This window comes from Etheostoma spectabile, chromosome 12 (assembly GCF_008692095.1).
Source record: "Etheostoma spectabile isolate EspeVRDwgs_2016 chromosome 12, UIUC_Espe_1.0, whole genome shotgun sequence".
Taxonomy (NCBI): domain Eukaryota; kingdom Metazoa; phylum Chordata; class Actinopteri; order Perciformes; family Percidae; genus Etheostoma; species Etheostoma spectabile.
The window spans coordinates 28,610,985-28,624,920 of record NC_045744.1 but is presented as its reverse complement, the minus strand read 5'-3'; the positions used below and the strand labels follow the sequence as shown (position 1 = coordinate 28,624,920).

The window sequence follows — 13,936 nt, the reverse complement described above, 5'->3', positions numbered from 1 at the left end:
AGGAATACAAGACACGTTACCAACATATTTTCTGTAACAGTGTTAAACTGCATTTGTCAGTTTTCAAAGGGGTCACATTTTTTGCGCCTGGAGAACAGACAGTCTGCACACCTCTAGCTTAGAGCTACTTAGAGATGCAGTTGGAGTAGATATCACAGTTTGACCTCTTTTATCTGTCATGGGGAATGATACTGTGAAGCCCCTGCATCCATGTCAGAAACAAAGAATAAAGATTTTATTTCAGTATGATCTATTTGACCCCTGGTCAGTTATTAAAATTCTCTTTACAGCTGCAGCCCGACTGCCTCAGTTCACATAGTAGAACAATGCATGTATTGCTGTAAAACAGTACAGTTTCCCCTTTTATGATGCGTCAGGGACAAATTCCCTTAGAAATAATTTTACCGGTCAATTAACATTACACTGAATTTGTTTACTGTTTCTGTTCCACTGAAGCACTAATAAAAAAAGGAATGTTTTATCCCTGCAGGACGATCACAAAATATCTCTGGATGATCTAGGAAAACGCTATGGAGTGGACCTCGCGAGGGTAACGCCACACAAACACCAACTGTTTCATTTGCACAGTCGCACACAAACACACAGCGAAGAGTTGCTGTTATATCCCCCATAGAGGTGTAATCTCTGCTTGCCTGTGCTACCAAACATTACTTTGGTCAAGTTAGATCCGCAGCAGTGTCCCCATCTCACCTTGTGCCTCATTCATCTTTAATCCCTCAGTGACACACACACACACACACACACACACACACACACACACACACACACACACACACACTCCTACAATTCCATACAGCGACAGATATAAATACATCATAAAAGTTGTTATGCTGTAACCATATTGGCTGCTAACCTTAGGTTTGACATTGCATGTGAAGTGAAACTGATTTTAATCTTTTGGAGATTAGTATTTGAAGGAAATAGAATCAGTTTTTTTTTTTTTAAATATCACAAGCTGTAAAAATGTCAAAAACCTGCTGAAGCTTTAACATAGAACCAATTTTTGTGTGTTTATCCGATATAATTAAATTATACTATTTCAGTTCGACTACTTGGATTTGTTGTAAATTACACCTTGACACTATTAGCCATAAAATCACAAACTATATTTCAATGCAAGTTACATCCAACAGTTTTACGGGCTTGAACCTTAGATGAGGAGAGTCACCCTGTTTATTATACTTTTGGTGTTAAATAGGCCAGGCAGGAATACTTGATGTTCTGCAAATGTGGCAGTAAAATTGCTTTTTAAGCCACGGTGAAAATGGGGTCGCTGTGTTGTAATAAGATTCCCAGCGCATTCAGAGAGACATTCATTACTAAAAATTGCTCTCCCTCAGGGCCTGACCAATGCCAGAGCGTTGGAGATTCTTGCCAGGGACGGTCCAAACGCCCTGACCCCTCCCCCCACCACACCTGAGTGGGTCAAGTTCTGCCGTCAGCTGTTTGGCGGCTTCTCCATCTTGCTCTGGATCGGTGCCATCCTCTGCTTCCTAGCTTACACCATCCAGGTGGCCACAGAGGACGAGGCGCCCAATGACAATGTGAGAAACCGCTTGTAAAACATGCACGCATATGTAGAAGCACACAGAGAGAGATGCAGGTACACAAAAACAGTGAAATACAGGTAAGGCAGACATAAATAAAGACATACACATACACTGCACAAGCACGCAGGCACATAAAATTCTACCTGTATACACATAATATATATATATATATATATATATATATATATATATATATATATATATATATATATATATATATATACATACATACATATCTGTATTTTCAAGATGGAGGTTTACAAATATTGACCCCTTCATATAGCCTGACATCATCATACTCAGATTCTAATCAAAATATTTTACAGTCACGCTAACCTAACCTAAACCCAATTTAACATTCCTAACACCTTGATTATCTTTTAAAAGTGGGTTAATGCTTTTTGGGGATTTTGTTTACAGTGCATTTCTCTGCTCTAAAAAAAAAGCAAGTGTCTGCACTGCATTATTCTGGAGATATTGAATTTGACACAAGGTGAGGTCATTGGTGTTGCATACGATGCTGGCAACTCGTCAGAGTTAACCCTTAATCTTCTTCCAGATGTGGTTTATATATTTGGGAGAATTTGTTTACCTGTTGTCTTTGTTTTTCTGTCCATTATCACAATGTTAATACAAATGTTTCTAAACCTCAAAATACATTATGTTATGTTAGATTTCCCTCCAAAAATCACATGAAAATTATTGAATTCATGTTTAAATGCAGTGCAATGCATTTAAGGATCATTCTAGTTATGAATAACAATATTCCAAATAGTTTTACATTTTTTGTACTATCCACCTTTGCTACTAATATACACTGAAGGAGTGAAAAGTCCTTACATGCCAATTTCTCAATTACATTTAATGGATTAGGAAGAGTTTCCTTTAAAGTAAAGATGTATTATGCAGTCTGTGTATTATTGGCTTCTAAGAAAGATTACTCTTCTAAATTAAACAAATCTCAAATTACTCACTTGCTTTAAATTATGTGGAGAATCTTTAATAACTTCATGTGAATGTGGAGTAATTCATTTTGACTGAATTTTTTCAAATGATAACTCATTATAATCACACCATCTGTCAAAAAGACAGAAATCAAGAAATTATGATATCAAATTATTTCAAAGCCCTACACATTTTGCACATCTACTACACATAGTTGTGCAGAGTTTCAATTTAAACCAAATCCTAAATCTAATCTTAACCTTAAAGATCCCATATTGCAAAAAGTAAGATTTCCATGTCCATTTCTATTTTTGAATCATAAAGCAGGTCAAGGTGCTATATAAATACTGTAAACGTCTCAAAACACTCAATTAAGAGAGAAATGCACACAGCTCGTATTCAGGAACTGTGTTTTTAAACAAGCCATCAGGACTTCAGTTTGGTTGTGATGTCACAGCTTTACTTTAAGGATGTAGAAAGTGTCTCTACAGTGCCGTTACAGTCCTTCCCCAGCTGCAATGACGGTGCAAGGTGACGAGACAAGGTAATGTTAACCAATCAGTGCAGACTGGGCTTTTTCTGGAAGGGGGATTCAAGAGACAGATGCTTAAACGGAGCATTTCAGACAGAGAAGGGATACTGGTATATTCAGAAAAATAAAGTGTTTTTTGAACAGTTTTTAGCAAGGCATCTTCCCGGGTCCACTTTTTCCTGCACAGTCACAGAATGATTTGCGGCAGGTAGACGGCTCTGTAGTAACACATTCTGACGGGGTCAGAGTTTTTTTTCCTTTTGCTTAGTGTTTGTGTTGGGCTACCATTTTCTTTTCCCTTGTCCCCCTGTAACCTTACTTGTGTAGCATCCGTAGGTTTAATGAAATGTGCTATATAAATCGAAGTTATTATTACATTGGTTGCTACAACAAACTCTTAATGCTTTGGCTCGTAACACAGTGACAGTAATACCCGCTTTAGCTCTCGAGACATCCAAAGTATTCTAAGTTACCGTATGCAACACTGGAAATGCAACGACAGATCTGTAACTTATTCTTTTATTGAAAATTAACGATTTTTTGTCCGAGCTAAACATTCATAGCAACTGTATGACCTCCCCATAACGCTGGGCCATAACTCTGTGATATACAGTGGGCAATAAAGCACCGTAAAGAAAAGACCTTTAGGACAGCAAGTGTGGTAAAAACACTAAAGTCCAAAGCGGCAGCTAGAATCAACACAAACTAAAAGTTACATACAGCCACTTTAACCTGGAAGGCCTTGAGATCTAAATCTCCTTTCCAAGCGTCCTTGCCAAAATCAGTAGGAAAGTAGGTCACATGAACCAGAGCCATTGTTCACTAAAGGATATGAAGAGTACAGCAAGATGAGTAAAAAGGAACTTAAAATGTAAGGGCATTAATATAAAAAGGAAAAAAATATATGCTTAAAACTCATTAAAACACATAATGATTTGGCATTTATATGTCAGATATAATTACGAGTACACACTGACACAGATCCCCTCCTCAGAAAGTGTGATGTAAAAACAACCGCTGACACTGGCAGTGGTCCTGGCATTAGCAAGGATAAATACTCAGCCCACTGGCTGTTCAAATGGAGCCAAGCAGCCATCCATACAGCACTTTATAGCTCAGAATCATTATGCAATCATCATTCAGCGCTCTCCCGATGCCAGACAGCATTAAACCCTTGCATAAGATACCGTAACATACAGTAGATAGTCACATGCACATGCACACACGTGATAACTTTAATCTCCCCTGTTTAATCTCAACATTCAGTACATGTGCAGCTTGATGCTCTGCTGAGTTACTTCAAAAGCCCTGACTGCCTGCAGATTTTTTACTTTGAGACTAAGCAGTTATTTAAGATGACAATCCATACTACAAGGACTGCACACATTGCTGATGTTGGATTTAATCTTAATTTTACATTATTTTGATTGATTTATTAAGATGAAGAAAAGCACTGCTAAACTTACACAACTTAAAAAATAATGTACGCAATCTGGAATGATATCTATCAATTTTTTAAAGGTCCCATGGCATGAAAATTTCACTTTATGAGTTTTAATTAATTATTTATATATATTATTTAATTATAAACATTAATTTGCATTCCCCCAGCCTGCCTATGGTCCCCCAGTGGCTAGAAATGGAGATAGGTGTAAACCGAGCCCTGGGTATCCTGCTCTTTCTTTGAGAAAATGAAAACTCAGATGCCCCGATCTGGAATCTTGCAACCTTATGAGGTCATAAGGGGCAAGGTTACCTCCCTTTTCTCTGCTTTGTCCACCCAGAGAATTTGGCCCACCCATTAGAGAGAGACAAGAGCAAAGTGGCAGTTGGTCAAGGCAACACCCCCAGCCTTCACCAAGCATCCAGAGAGCACCATGACATAGAATCTTTCAACTTTTGTAGATTCAGATGTGTCACCTGTCTGGACAGATGTTGCCCCAACAAATCTACACAGCTGAGGAAAAAGAATAGGTGTGTTCCGGGCGAGAAGAGGCAAAAGTGCTTAGCCTTAAATCTGCAAAACACCAACCAGGAGCTGCAAAACGAACACTGAATTGGAGGCACATGTTGTTAACACTGACAAGTGATTTTCTGAGGATACACATGTATTTCCTGGTTCAGAAGATTTTGCACTGCTACGGTAAAAGAAAAAGAAAAAAAGGCATTCAAGCGTGAAAGAGCAAAACATTCTGTTGTTGCTGTCAAATGAACGGCACCATCCCAAAAAAAAGTAAACTTTTCTAGGTTTCGGAATTTCATTTTCCAGGAGTCCAGGACATCCCGTACAGTAGAGCATCTGGCAGGTGCTTTCATCCAAAGTGCCTGGCTGTCTTGTATGCATCAGTCAGAGCTGAACATATAACAGATTTTTTCGTTGGTAAAAATATTCACAAAAAATAACAACACAAGAATAATTGTTCCTTGCTTTCACACATCCACGATTCAACAGCGCCAGGCTCAGCTCAGAAAGTAGCTCTCGGTGGCCTCGCAGATCAGAGTCTCAGCTCTTAATTTTCTGGCACCAACATTGACCAACATTGAATGAATCGTCCAAGATGACAGGAATAGCAGGATTCAGCTCTAGGGTGGCTTTTTCTTTTTTAAATCTTCCACTAAGACTGAGAGCTTCCCCAGGTTTTCTTGCACTTAACTCTTCCCTTTCACGCTGCATTTAAGGTTTTGGTGATTTAATTCCGTTTCCAGGTTTTGTAAATCCCCTTTTTCTAAGCTTAAACATGCCTAACATGAACCAAACTAAGTCGATAAAAACGCCAACTCTCCTTGTGGTTTGCCCCTGTTTTTAGTTGTATCTGGGCGTGGTGCTGGCAGCCGTGGTCATCATCACCGGTTGTTTCTCCTACTTCCAAGAAGCCAAGAGCTCCCGAATCATGGACTCCTTCAAGAAAATGGTGCCACAGGTAAGTTGGATGCATGCTGTGTTTGGTGTAGTCTCACAGCTTTCCGAATCAATAAGCTGTCCCTCAAGTAGGGCTTACACACTCACTTGAGTGGAAACCTAATAAGCTTGCACAAAGGAAGAATAAATGTTTGAGCCAACTTCTGATTGTGAGTGTGTTTGCATAAAAACTCCCCTCGCGTTATCCACCTCCAGCTCTTCAGTTGCCTAATTCTTTAATCTATTTAGGCTCTTTTCACTCCATCCTTGTCTCTTTTTTCACTACCTGTCATCTTTCTCTCTTTTTCTTTTCCTTCTCTCTATCTCTCCCTTTCACATACCTCCACACCCTCTGGCTCAATCTTTCCTTATCACTTTTTATCACTTCTCTCTCTTCCATTGACTAAATCCTCTCACTGTTCCCAAACTCTTTCTCTTTCTCCCTCTCTCTTTCTCCCTTCCTCTGTTTCTCTCTCTCTCTCTCTCTCTCTCTCTCTCTCTCTCTCTCTCTTTCTCTCTCTCTGTTTCTCTCTCTTCTCACACTCCCTCTCCCTTCTCATCTCTCTCTTCCATTTTTTCCCTGCCAGAAAGCGTTGGTGATCCGGGAGGGGGAGAAGATGCATATCAATGCTGAGCTTGTGGTGCAGGGAGATCTGGTGGAGATCAAAGGGGGAGACCGCATCCCAGCTGACCTTCGAGTGGTCTCCTCCAGCGGGTGCAAGGTAGGGGTGGGGCGGGGGGGTGCTGGCTTCAGTCCTGGGGGGGGGGGGGAAACAGATCCTTTATTTAAAGCGTAAGCGCCAAAATGCAACCTACAGTGTTTTTGTGAATGTACCCGAGTTAAACTTTAGTTTAAAAGTGGAAGCGCCACTTTTAACATTTACAGTGTTATTGTTTTTTGGTCAAATGGCCTTTTGAATGAGTGCTAGTGGCACTACTATGTCAAATATCAAAATCACTATTTTTTTAACACTAAGAAGGCTCGACACAGAACGAAACTTTGCTCCAACTATCACCAGAGGCTCTACACATGAACTCCAGCCTTGAGAACATTGTTTGTGTACACAGAGTTTACTAAAAAGAAAGGTTTTGAACTACTTACTTTAGCAGTTGTGTTTGTTTCCGGGCACTACCATCTCTGAATGCAACATAACAGGGAGGAGAGTAAAGCTCCTAAAGCTTAGTTCCGTATAAATGCACGGATAATTTGTTGTTTTGTCATTAGAGAAAAACTATTTGACCTTGTAGTTGAAAAAGGAGCCTCATGAAAGATTGACATTTCCTCCTATGGAGTCTGTAAAGGACACTATTAGTGCTCACATCTCTGTTGTTGTTGTTAAGTCATAGTTTTGCTTTTGTGTTAAACATTTTTAGTTTCATGGATAAAGAGTTCCATTAATCTACATGTAATGTACATGTAATGAGTCGTTTTAATGTACTTTTTACTGAACAAGAGGATTCACAGAAAATTGCAAAATGTCACCCTTTAAGCCTGAGTTTATTCTTATAGATTTTGAAGCTGTGTAATAAGACAGCAGTGATAAATTGTATACATTTTTTTACCTACAGGAACATGGGAAAAAGCTGTGTTGTACTTGTGGCTGATAAGTACTGCTACCGTCATTTCCACCCTGTCAGTCTCACCTCCTCTCTCCCATTCCTATCCCTCAGTCTCACTGGGTTACACCGCTTTCTCCTCCTTTCTCCTGTAAAGGTGGACAACTCGTCTCTGACGGGAGAATCGGAGCCTCAGACTCGCACCCCGGAGTTCACGCACGACAATCCTCTGGAGACCCGCAACATCTGTTTCTTTTCCACCAACTGTGTCGAGGGTCAGTAGGCCACATCTGGCCAAGATTGTCTCTTATTACCTCTAAAAGTCTTTTTTTAGCCATCTGGATCACAACATAGTGATCCCTTACTGCTCAACCGTGAGTGTGCTTGGCTGCATTTATCACAACAGCCATCCTTCACTCGGACAGCAATGTGTAGTTATTTAATTGTGAATAAATTGAGATAATAATCAAGTATTTCCATTTGAGAATCAACTGATGGGATCTAAGTTTGTATTTCAGTTGCTATTGGTGATGCAGTAAGTATTTCAATAAGATCTGCAACTTCATCAATCTGTACATACAGTGCAGTAAATTAATTTAGGAAAAAAATACATTATTTTAAGTCTAATAATACTTATCATATATAGTATTATATATGATTATTATAAAACTTTACTGTGAAGCAATAGCTTGTCACACACTTGACATGTACATAACATAGCAAAAAACAAAAAGAAACCTTTGCTTCGAGGGTGAACTGTGAACTGTTGACATCCTTTTCAATTAATGATGTAGCTGAGGTTAAACGTTCATTTTTTGACCCAGTTGAGAAATCCCACCACGAGGTCTTTTAAGTAGTGGTGCATGTGATCAGATGACTTTATCTTCATCTGTAAATGAAGTTTGCCCAGTTGTCATGGAATCGTATATATATACAGTATATAAAGTTTGAAATGAATCATATTAGTGTATTTACCAGTGTTTTCCAAAAATGCAATATCTGAATCATTAATGAAAACTTTATGTTGTGAGCCATTAGTCTGCTGTCCGATAGTCTATTACCAGTTTATCTCCCTCTGTGTGGGTTCTGTTAAAAGATCGATTCACACAAAATACAAAAAGAAACACACCATATTTCCTCACTTAACTCCAGTGATGCTGAGCTATACAGAGAGTTTGGCTTTTGAGACATCTGTCCCAGAGTCTTCTGCTTCCACCCTGATACAGTACAGGGGATATAAATGAAATCTTGTTTGTGGGCATTAGAAATTATATTTAAAAAAAGAAACTCAGTGGCAGCATTTCCCTTTTACTGAAACAATATCCATGTTAACTGTGTTTAATCCACAAATCTCACTTTTAAACAGTTTACAGTGGAACTACCTGCTGAGAAAACATTCTCAGTAAATATTGCTGATAGCGGGGTCAGTGGATAACATGATTTGTATTGTACATCCTTTTTTTAACCTTTTAATTTTTTCAGGGAAATGTTACTGAGAGGTAGCCTCTCTTTTGCATGCACCCTGATCACATTCAAACAGTGTTTCACATCCACACCAGATCAGACTGTGGTTGCCCAGTACAACCACAGTTGCGCAGCGGTTGTGGAAAAGGGCACCTGAGTGGTGGTAATGAGGGAGGGACAACTCTTTCACTTTCCCCACCCAGAGTTATCTGGATTGAACCGACAACCTCCCAGTCACAAGCTCACTTCTCTAACCTTTAGGGCACCACTGACTCATTCAGATTCTTACTTCAATCAACCATCAATCACTGGCCTACACCTTTCTCATCACCTCCCGATCAAATGTCTTTTCTGTTTACAAAATACAGCACCCATCTCCATCTTGTACAGTGTCTTACACACTGTTAACAGTCATTTGTCTCTTTACATATTGCTCTAAAACAAACATTTCAAAAAAGTAATGGGGGTCATTCCACGCATGGGGTCAGCAGCCTTTCTCTTAGCTCATGCTTGTGTTTTATGGTCAAACAACCAAACTAACAGATCTTTATACTGCCTGGTCTCTTTTGATTCAACTTTGTTAAATAATTTAATCTTAAATCATGAGAATATGGATAATACAAAGCAAAATTAATTCATTTTGAATATCATATGAGATCACATAAATAACGCAGTCTGTCTTCCTCACTAGTGCTTGACCAATGTCCTATTTCAATAATACAATATGAAGAGGAAGTACGTATACCAGACCTGAATGGACCATCTTCAGGCAAAACATTACATTTTCAAAAAAACGACAGTGTGCGTCATATGTCCTATTAAAGTATTTTTCCTGAGCATTAAGCTGTTGTGCGGACCTTATCTTTAAAACATTACATTTGGCCTGAAGATGGTCTAGGACAGAAATGTTGCTTACTATTAAGGCCTACAAACTCCAGTCATCAAATAGACCATCTTCTAGCAAAGCATTATTGTTTCCCTGAAGATAGTTTGGTACCAAAACGTTGCCTACTATCAAACTTTATATATTTTTGTGCAAGTTAGACAGTGTGCGAGAGTTTCTTTACAACTTTAGACCTGCTTGTCCCTCACAAACACACCTGTCTCACGTTGTAGATGTGGGAAGTAAAAAGTAACAAGGCATGGTGTAAGTTTTTAACACCCCCCTTCCTTCTTAGGAACGGCTCATGGAATTGTGGTAGGCACCGGTGACCGAACAGTGATGGGTCGCATCGCCACGCTGGCGTCAGAGCTGGAAGTCCGCCGCACGCCCATCAACATAGAGATCGAACATTTCATCCACCTCATCACGGGCGTGGCCGTCTTCCTGGGCATGTCCTTCTTCATCCTGTCAATCATACTGGGCTACACCTGGCTGGAGGCCGTCATCTTCCTCATCGGCATCATCGTGGCCAATGTGCCCGAGGGACTGCTGGCTACTGTCACTGTGAGTAGTGTCTGTCAATTTGTTCCTCTTTTTTCATTATAACAACATGTGAATAACAACATTATTTACCAAAAAACAGCACAGACAAGAAGACATTAAGATATTACTAGGATACTTGATGCAGTTTATCACTCTGCCCTTAGATTTATATCCGGTGATGGATTCAGTACCCACCACTCTCTTTTATCAAATTGTTGGCTGGACTTCTATGGCTCTAAGAAGGAAGCAACACTGCATTTTATTATCTACAAATCCGTGCTGAAAAAAAAAGCCTGTATATTTAACAAGCTTGCGGAATTTGAAATCATATCACAATGGCACTCACACTAGTAATTACTTGTTATCAAGATTTTCCATTTGTTAGGACAGAATTAGGTATATTATAGAGTATCACACTCCATATAAATGGAATAACCTGCAGATTCTAATGAAATTGAACAGCCTAATTCCCCTTTAATCACTTTAAATGTCTTCTATATTGGTACATATATTCTGAATGTTCATGTGCTCTTTGAGTTGTTTTCTCTTTTTTTAAATTATGTATTGCTTCATGTACTGTGTATTGCAACTATATATTAATATAGTAATGTAATTTTATATGGCATGTAATCAGAGTGTCATTGGAAATGAGAGCTTGCTCTCAGTTGGCCCTCACTGAATAAAGGTGAGATATATATATATATATATATGTATATATATACAGTGTATGTATGTATATATATATATATATATGAGAGAGAGAAGTTTTAGTTATATTTTGGAAGTTTTGGAAGAGAGCGGAATCTGTAGAGAGGAATCCACTCTGGATAAACTCCAGAATAGGAACCAGGTTTTATGGAATAGGTATGGATTGTCTTTTTAGGGTTGCTGTGACTTTTCTTTGTTTAAATATCCCGTGGCATGACAATTTCACTTCATGAGGTTTTTTAACATTAACATACGTTCCCCCAGCACGCCTATGGTCCCCTAGTGGCTAGAAATGGAGATAGGTGTAAATCGAGCCCTGGGTATCCTGCTCTGCCTTTGAGAAAATGAAAGCTCAGATGGGCCGATCTGGAATCTTGCTCCTTATGATGTCATTAGGGGCAAGGTTACCTCCACTTTTTCTGCTTTGCCCGCCCAGAGAATTTGGCCCGCCCATGAGAAAGAGACATCATGGCTTTAAAACAAGGAAAGTGGCAGTTGGTCAAGGCCATGCCCCCAGCCTCCACCCTCTCCTCCACAATAGCTACAGACACAGAAATGGCATATCCTAAGAAAAGCTCATTGTGGTACTGGCTCTAGCGGCTTTAATTCTTCACCAAGGCTGAATTTTGGGAAAGAGACTTCAGAAACAGTATAGGGGACCACAAGGTCTATATAAAGAGACTTCAGATACAGTATTAGGGGACCCCAAGGTCATATAAAAGAGACTTCAGATACAGTATTAGGGGACCACTAAGGTCTATATAAAAGAGACTTCAGATACAGTATTAGGGGACCCCAAGGTCTATATAAAGAGATTCAGATACAGTATTAGGGACCACTAAGGTCTATATAAAAGAGACTTCAGATACAGTATTAGGGGACCACTAAGGTTATATAAAAGAGACTCACGATACAGTATTAGGGGACCACTAAGGTCTATATAAAAGAGACTTCAGATACAGATTAGGGGACCACTAAGGTCTATATAAAAGAGCTTCAGATACAGTATAGGGGACCATAAGGCATATACAAGAGACTTCAGATACAGTATTAGTGGACCACTAAGGTCTATATAAAAGAGACTACAGATACAGTATTAGTGGACCACTAAGGCCATATAAAAGCATCCAAAAAGCACCATGTCATGGGACCATTGAGTGGTTTGTTTACAGATTAAAATTAGCTGCTGTACACAAACAAACAAAGGTTAAAGATGGTATGTGTTGCAAATGGCAATTTGTAATTACATTATATGTTTTTTCACATTTTATTTTTACTTTGACAGTGACATTTTTTTTTTAAATATACTAAAACGTGTAACTAATAATGATATTTATGATTGCACTCCATTCAATATAGTGCGTAGTGTATGTCTTTCCCAGGAGGAATTCTAAGCAATGACAACACCACTGTTGTTGCATCCACATGATACAAGCCTTCCGTAAACGTGCACCACCCCCACCCCTCCTCCACACAGTTGCTAGTAGCCAAGGAGGACATGGAGGATTAAAAAACATGACGGACTTTTGTTGGACTCTTTCTCTCTCTGCGCGCGAAAGTCACCTGACTACACTATGTTCTAAACATAGCAATGCTGAGAAATACAGAGAGAGTTTAGTGGAGCTGGAAGTCTTAATTAGCATTGTATCAACTCATTTGGCAATGACTTGAAGTTAACAGCCTTCACTAATACAAACAAGTTATGCTTTAAAGTTGTTTTAATTGGCATTTTGGTTATTTGGGGGCACATTAATAAGCTGGAAATACTATATCTGACATACTATTAAAAGCAAGGAGTTGCCTATTTGCACATCCAGCAGGCACAGAACATCATTGCTTTGGAGTCCTTTTTTCATCCAACAAATATACCTCAATCAATCACTCTCCTTTTGGCTCTGTTTTGGTCTCCACCAACTCTTGAGAAAAAATATCTGGCATTTTGTCTGCTAGATGTATGACTTTCTTCCCCAGTTTGTTGCTAATTTTAGTAGTGTACAGTGGGTTAATGGGCTTGTTTGCTGAAAATAGCTGCCTGAGGCTACTGGAAATGGGGTTGATGACTGGAGTTTGTGGACCTAAAAACCAAAGTAATGAGCTAAAAGAAGCTAACAAGCTTTGAAAAATTCAGAATGCAGAGGCAGGTGTTAATTCTCCATGTGTTTGTCATCTTGAGCAGCTGTTCTCTCATTACATGCAGTAATTTGATCCATTGTTAACATCAAAATATTGATTATTGCAGCACTGTGGGTGTCAGTTCAAGAGCCCTCACATTGTGCCTGCTGGCTCACTGTCATGGTAAACTGGCACACCACAGTGGAACAGAGCCATCATCAATGTTATTAGTTACACTTGTGCTTTTCCTAACACTAATTTACCCTCGCCTGAATGTTAGCTGTAGCTCTAATGATACTACAGAACACAGCAAAGCAGGTGATTTATTACTGAATATTGGAGTTGCTCAAATGTCGAAGTGAATCTAACTTTTTTTCTGCAACAATAAACAAAGTGTGTGCTGAGGTGGATGCCAGATGGCATTTGAAATGTCATCTGTCGACATTTCACTGGTCACAGAAAATAAATTAACTTCCAGTGACTAGTTTCTTTAGTTGCTTTTTGCTTTAAACACACCGTGAGTCATGTGTGGAAATGTTTGTCTGTTTGTGCTGCATTTGTTGCTCTGTGAGTAATGTGGGTCAGCTAGAATTAATGTGTGTTGATGTGTCTCTTGCAACATATGGAATTTGTCTATTCATCGCATTTTTATGTCCCTGTGCACCTGCTGTTAACCAGCCAACCATATACATGCATGCACATACACACACACACACACACAC

The 13,936-nt window shown here is 39.2% G+C and overlaps 1 protein-coding gene across 2 annotated transcripts in view; it reads left to right on the top strand.

The window, feature by feature from the left end:
* Window positions 1-13,936, top strand: part of atp1a2a (ATPase Na+/K+ transporting subunit alpha 2a) — a 45,908-nt gene that overhangs the window by 2,129 nt on the left and 29,843 nt on the right. For both annotated transcript variants that reach the window (XM_032532427.1, XM_032532426.1), the window contains exons 3-8: window positions 491-550; window positions 1,362-1,565; window positions 5,856-5,969; window positions 6,535-6,669; window positions 7,662-7,779; window positions 10,147-10,415. In XM_032532427.1, the coding sequence (XP_032388318.1) occupies window positions 491-550; window positions 1,362-1,565; window positions 5,856-5,969; window positions 6,535-6,669; window positions 7,662-7,779; window positions 10,147-10,415 (900 nt within the window). The remainder of the gene's footprint in view (window positions 1-490; window positions 551-1,361; window positions 1,566-5,855; window positions 5,970-6,534; window positions 6,670-7,661; window positions 7,780-10,146; window positions 10,416-13,936) is intronic.